A 6,915-nucleotide genomic window follows, 5' to 3' on the forward strand; every position below is an offset into this window, starting at 1 on the left:
TGGTTATTGTGGCGTGGCTGCTGATTTCCGATTGCCGCGCCGGCCTGCACTCGCTCTTAATTATATCTAATTCGAGCGGACCCGAGCCCGAACCCAGGCCGAACCCTTGCCGCCTCTTAGGCGCTGATTGCGCTGCGCTTATCATCCGATTACGGCGACGTGACTTGGCGGCGATAAGAAGCCCGTGGCTGGGACTCGCTCCCCTTGAAAATCAGCCCCGGCAAGCCTAGAACTATGCAACGCCGGGGAGCCGTGGGGCACACATTTCACACCGAAACCCCCGCCAAGGGCAGTGGTCAGCAAAATGAAAGAGTTCAGAGAACTTTGGCCGCTCACTCGATCTGGCTTTGCATGATATAGAGATTTTGCAACAGTTCCTGAAAGTAGGGAAAAGGGAAAACAGATTAATATTGTATTGGGTAGGAATCATTAAAAATAGTTTGTTTATACACTCAGAATAAAAACCCAGTATATTGTGCTTGAATCAGGTATTTTTTGCTTCAAAACTTTGACAGGAACGGAAAACACAGAACCCGGAAACATATACTGCTTTTAAGCAAGAATTGTCAAGAACGAACTCACTAGGTTTAAGAGCTTTAAGCTTTCGATCTTTAATCAAGTATGAATAGTTATGAATATATTATATTATACTATTTGTACTAAAAACAAGAACTATTTAATAGTGAAGTAAGAAAGTTGCAGTCAGTAATGTTTATTATATGCTAGTAAGAGAAATAAGTTTGGAAACTGTTAACAAAATAACCGAGATATACCTAAATTATATTAAAACGTTGTGACACTTTGTTGTTTATGCTATTATGGTACTCCGAGCATTTTCCGAATAAGATTAGAATTATTAGAGCTCAAAGATATTTAAATTCTAAATTCTGGGTTTACAGGATTATTTCATATACGTGGTTCACTTTCCAGTATTTTTCACATCCAACATGAATCCCTTTGAATAGCACATCTCTTCGGTTAAGCATTATCCTTAAGCTCTGCCTTGGCCAAAGTACAAGCCATTCCGGCGGTCTTTAACGCCCTGTGCTCGGCATTTGACGGGGCAGCAGCCGTCCCTGTCGTACCTGGGCAGGTCTAACACCTTATAACACCCCATAAATCAAGTGCTTAACCGCTTTTTACGATGCCCGTGTTTCGCAAGGCCCGAAACCTTTTGGCTTTTTGGCTAAGCTCCCCTTTGGCGGCTGCTGAGCCGGCGGCAAGGTCAGCTCGCTGTGCGCTTGTGCAACCCCTGACATTGAGCAATGCGGGGGAAACGTGAGACTCGGCAGGCGGAGGAGGAGGAGGTCGACCGGTGACCGGTGACTGGTGACTGGACAGGAAATGCTGGCCAATATGACGTCTCACTCTCTTTGGTGGACACTTTTTCACTTGGCGTCGGCGTTGACAGTTTCAGTTTCAATTTCAGGCCCAGTCGCAGTCGCAGTCCCGGCGAAAGAGATGCGAGACGAGTTTTCCCAGCGGCGGCAAAGTAGAAACGGATCCCGAAAGCCGTCCAACAAACCAACAATGCCCCGGGGCCGTGTTAATAGAAACGTTTCGAGATTCGACAGAACGGAGCGACGAGGAGTCCAGGGCGGAGACTGGGACGGAGACGAAGACGAAGACGGAGCCAGCGACAATTCCAGGGAACTCCATAAAAATAGCTAAACGTGCAGGGGCCGCCCAGAACTCTTCTCCTCCCAGCACTCCTCCGGGCCGCTCATTTCATTTCACTTCATTTCATTTCACTTCACTTCAATTGACCGACTGCTGGCATTCTCTGCTGCCAGGGGGAAATTCACTTTCATCTTTTCAATAGGCAGCCGAACGGCCGAGGAACAGGACGATCAGCTGTGTGGGTCCTTTAATGTCTAAATTCCTGAGGCTGATTCCTGATGTGTCATACCGCCCAGGACTTGACCTGCCGCTGAGCTGCGAGTCCCGGGCTCCGAGCACCGATCTTCGATCCTGATCCCTTTGGGCCCTTTGTTCGCTGCTAACTGTTTCGGCCAGTCCCTTCCACCTTCCACCTTTGCACTTCCCTCGCTCTTTGTGTGCCGTGTAAATATTTTCCCAGCATCCTGCAAACGTTTTGACAGTTTTTATTAGATCAAAACCGGCTACAAGTGGCGTGTGATAAATTGCGGCCAAAACGCAGCTAAGCAGAGATGGGCCAGCCCAGATACCCAGATACCCAGATACACGGCGAGGTACCTAGATAGATAGGGAACCGAATAGTTATGGGAGTAGTGGCAGGGGCAGGGGCAGGGGCAGGGGCCAGGGCCTAGGGATAGAGGAAAGATCAAGTGTCGCTCACTTGGCTTCCCTTTTATTGTCTGATAAGTCGTGACTTTAACGCACACACACGGGGTCTCTGGAGTGCCGGCAATTAGGCCACGCCGTCCAGAGTCCTGTCTCGAATCCGTTTACCGGCATTGTTCGGGACTTAAGCACTTCAATTACTTAGACAATGCGATTTTATTATACTTGCCAATCACTCTGATTCGCTGCTAATCCCCGTCGAACCCTATCCCACAGATACTCGTACATCTGCGAGCACCATAACTCATCATCGACAGTCGCTGCCTGTGCGCCGGGTGATTGATGAACTGCCCGAGTGCCCGGCACACTCACAGCCCAAGTATGCAGGATCCCCCATCGACGGCCCATTGATCCACCACTGAATCCCCGCCAGGGAGGCCGTGCTGCGAACGTCCGAGTCCGAGTGATCCAAGCTGAAATACATAGTTCGTCTGGAAATTTCGAGTCAACATATTTCCCAGCCCCAGCACAAGACAGGATTAGGATGCAAAATTCGACAGTGATCGGCAGGGTGAACGCGGGGCTGAGTAGCTGCTTGAGCCACCACCGGCGGCTGTGCCGCGGCATCGCCGAGCTGGACCGCCTCATCTACAACGACGAGTTCCTCAAGGACCCGCGCACGCAGTGGCTGCTCCACCAGAGGCGGCAGAAGGAGGAGGAGCGGGAGCAGCAGCGGGAGGGCACGGTGGGCTCCTTGGGGCGGATGCGCAGTGAGATGGGTCGTCTGCTCGGCCAGTCGCGGACCACACTGTCTCCGCCACCGGCAAAGGTGGGTTTCGTTGTCCCATAGCCTTAGACCGCAGCTCCAACTCTCGACCCTCCGCAGAGTAATCTTGGCGTGACCCGGGCCTTTTGCCAACTGCTCCAGCCCGAGACGCCCAGGCCCAGAGCCCACTCAGGACCTCTTCCGGCGCCCACTCCCCTGCCCTCGCCCGAGAGACGCCCCAGCTTCAGGTCCAGTGCCAGCCTGCCTCGTCCCGAGAGGAAGGCCTCCGCCAAGAGCTGCCGGAGCAACTAGAAAGGACTTGGACTACCTCAAACGCACTCCCAAGTCTGACAGAGATCTACGGTTCGACTAGATCTGTGGCAGATTTGCGAGCGTTCTTTGCGGAGTGTCTTTGGCAATCTGGGAGCAGCGATCGCCCGGGAACCACTGCACTCGAACCCCACACACAAAGGGAGCAGGAGGGGCGGGGGGAGGTGGAGCACGAGGAGGCTCCGTTCAGTATCCGTGCTGCTCTCGTTATTGTTATGAATAAGTTAATAACATGGCGGAAGGCCTCTTTTGTCGTGGCCCAAACAAGCAGCAACGTGGCAGGCAGCGCTTATTAAATGATTGAAGCTTTGGTGGGGCGAGGCGGTGGCACCCGGGGGCCTGCGACTCCGAGATGCCGGACTCAAGCTGGGGGCCCCCATAAAAAAGGTGGAAACCTGGTTCTCGTTTTTGTTGCCTGCTCTTTGTGGTTTTTTCCCTTTGCGGCCAGCGTCCGGCGGCCAGCGTCCAGCGACCACCATCAATAACAGAGCCCGGCGACGGGCCCGGGCCATATTTATGATTTGTTAAGCAACGCCGAACGTGCGAAAGGATAATCACAAGCGCCTGCTGGCACGCCCCCCGCCTCCTGCCCCTTTTTGGTGTTTTAGTTGTTTTTTCAGCGTTTTTTTCGGTTTTTGAGGGGTCTTCGTTTTCGTTTTCGTCGTGTGTGAGGCATTTCCAAAATTGAGTCAATGACTTTTATTTTTACGACTCGCCCTGCGCAGGGAAGTGTCCACGATGGATGGGCCTGCGGATCTACGTCCAAAGCTGGCCCGGCCTTTATGGCACTGCGAATTGAGCTATTAGACGGGGTCGATTGGCAGATCGCAGATCGCAGGCCTAGCCACCTGTGCGGGAGATCCACTCGAACTTTGACCACCGGCGTTGGCAGTTGGTAACCGCCCTCGGCCCAGGCCGATTCCAATCTCGTCCACTCACCGAAATCAATTATGTACTACAAAATTGTACAAATCATTTCGATCGACCTCCGCAGTGTTTCAGCTGCCAGGGGATGGGGATGTTGAGGATGGTGATGCTCCTGGTGATGGGTAGGGGAGGGCAGGACAGCTGTAAGGAGGACTCCTTGACACGCTCGCAGGATTAGCAGGGAGGCGGAGGAAGCTGTGGCCGGAGAGCTGTGAAAATTCCTTGCATCTTTAATGAGCGCCGGCTTATCAATGGCCTCCGCCGTCATCCGCTCCACATCCCCGAGCCCATTCCCAGGCCCATTCCCGAGCCCATTCCCATACCCATTCCCATTCCCGTTCCCAGTCTGATTGTTAACCTTTGAATCGGGGCATTAAAAAACGTTAACAAGCTGCGTAGCGCCGTCGGCGGCGTTAATGTCGAAATTGGCGCTGGCCCAGGAATGGCCAAGACCGGCGAAGGATGTGGTGACTGCGGGCGGGGCAGCAGGCCGGGGGAACTGGGAACTGCGATCTGCGAACTGGGAACTGAGAACTGGGCCCGCGTTTGCGGCTGGGACGAACGTGTTTCTTAATGAAACAAAGCTTGAATTTTAAATGAGCATCATAAAGAACAATGAAAATGCAAGGAACAGCAACAACAAAGCGAGACCGGCGATCCGTTCGATGGACACATCGAGAGGGGGCTGGGCGCGGACAGCGCGAAATAAAAGCGCAGAAATGTTAAATAAACAATAAAAACAGTCCGCAGCCACTCTGCCCCGTCGCGGAGTCTGTCAAACTCGGCCAGCGGATTAAGCGCGGCCTGCGCAAGACGCACCAGAGATGGATATGGCAGCGGTCCCAGGCGAATCCCCGAATCAGCGGTCCCCTAACCCCGATCCCCAATCCCCGATCCCCAATCCCCGATCCACGATCCCCCATCCCGAGTCCCCGTTTCAGCCCACAACAATGCCGGAATCGAGGAGGGGTGGGGAGAAGTCAGGAGGAAGTGCGGCCGGTTGACGCGCCGACTGGTGAATGCCCTGCCACCAAGTAGCCAAACCATAATTAAGTTATAAGTGTTTGCTGCACTGGACATTTCATACAAATCTGAAGTGTAATATACTTTAATGAATTTTAAAACACGATTTTTGAAGATACCTATATCTTTGTAATACTGAACTTACAAATGGAATAGAATCACAATGTTCGGTTGATAGCTTTAAAACCAATTATAATTCATAGTGATCTTACAATACCATAATGGCAGTTACTAGTTGTCAATAAATTATTGACCATCACTTAACAACATTATTTTTCTAATTTTTGCCTAAATATATGACATTATCCCTAAAGAGACAGTAATCTCTTGCAACTCGATTAGTTTGGAATTGAACACTATATTAAAAGGAAGCTTTTATTGCTCCGGGATATTATTTTGTAGATAAATATAGATTCTCATTTGAAATATTTTTTAAATGTTATAAAACCATTATTTAACCCCTTATAACCGTTAAATGTTTTTATTCAGTTGAATATGTTAGCATATCTAGTTCAATCCACATATTAGCATTTAAGTACTAGATTCCTTCATTGATAATGTTGAGGCTTACAGAAGTCGGAAAGGATTGTCAAAAATTCAATAACTAATCTGAGGTCGTAGTAGATCGCCAAATGGGTCTCGCGCGGGCTTGGCCCATCCGAAAGGTAGGGCACAGCCCGATAATCATGTGGGTTGGGATGTAAAACTTCTGCCGTCGCTGCTTAAAGGATTCGCAAATGATTCTGCGGTCAAAGATGAAATGAAACGGGCCCGCAGGATCGCGGGTGGCAGGGGCTGGGGCGGGGGCTGGCCATAGTTGATTCTCTGGTGCTGGCCATAATTGGTGCTCATCTTAATGGCATTAAAATTGCATTATCGCCGTATTTATTGAAACGGTTTGTTTTAACAAGATTAACTCGAGATACCGCCAGCACAACAGCAACAACAGCCACAGCTATAACGACGGAGACCACAAAATGATTAACAGCAAAGCCGCCAAAAACGGAATGCCGAAATAAAGAAGTAAAAACGAGGAAAGAATGAGAAAACGACGATTCGGTGTCGATCCGAAAACAGCGTTAAAATACGTGATATTTATGTGGTTGCTGCTGTTGTTGTCGCTTGATTGGCCCCATCCATTGCTGTTGTGGCTGCCCTTGTTGGCCAGTTGCTGCTGCGGGGCCATAAAATATTTATAACATAATTTCATATCATTTTTAGATGATTAGATTCAATAAGGCGGCTTCCAGTTCGGCAGCCGGGCTTCGCTTGCGATACATTTGTATCTTTTCAGGTGGGGGGTCGTTTTCCGGGGCCCAGGAGCAGAGCAGCCCTGCTGACTCAGCGATGACGCGATGACGCCCACTGCATTCCCGGAACGCTAGAGCAGCCAATGGATCGATCGCTCGATCGATCCTGAGGATGATCCAATGCTGCAACCCTTGCGAGGGCTTCCGAGAAACCGCATAATTATTATTTATGCATACAAATTAAAAGCAGAGCGCAGTGTTGGCCAAAATCCGATCAAGGCGTTTATTTATGGCCGCTTCGGCGCTTTTTCGGCATTCCGTTTCCACCGCGCTTATTTCATCAGGCCCCGAAAT

At 50.5% G+C, this 6,915-nt stretch overlaps 1 protein-coding gene across 1 annotated transcript; it reads left to right on the top strand.

Moving 5' to 3' along the window:
- The first annotated feature begins 2,721 nt into the window (after nucleotides 1-2,721).
- On the top strand, nucleotides 2,722-3,631 carry LOC108033044 (uncharacterized). Its single transcript, XM_017107170.3, has 2 exons — nucleotides 2,722-3,094; nucleotides 3,152-3,631. The coding sequence occupies exons 1-2, from the start codon at nucleotides 2,810-2,812 to the stop codon at nucleotides 3,341-3,343; spliced, it is 477 nt and encodes a 158-aa protein (XP_016962659.1). The 5' UTR covers nucleotides 2,722-2,809; the 3' UTR covers nucleotides 3,344-3,631.
- Nucleotides 3,632-6,915: the final 3,284 nt, after the last annotated feature.

This window comes from Drosophila biarmipes, chromosome X (assembly GCF_025231255.1).
Source record: "Drosophila biarmipes strain raj3 chromosome X, RU_DBia_V1.1, whole genome shotgun sequence".
Taxonomy (NCBI): domain Eukaryota; kingdom Metazoa; phylum Arthropoda; class Insecta; order Diptera; family Drosophilidae; genus Drosophila; species Drosophila biarmipes.

Bases quoted from the DNA above. Each gene is read 5' to 3' on its own strand.
- LOC108033044 (XM_017107170.3), top strand. From the start codon at position 2,810: ATGCAAAATTCGACAGTGATCGGCAGGGTGAACGCGGGGCTGAGTAGC. The intron at 3,095-3,151 runs GTGGGTTTCGTT...GACCCTCCGCAG, and splicing joins TGTCTCCGCCACCGGCAAAG to AGTAATCTTGGCGTGACCCG.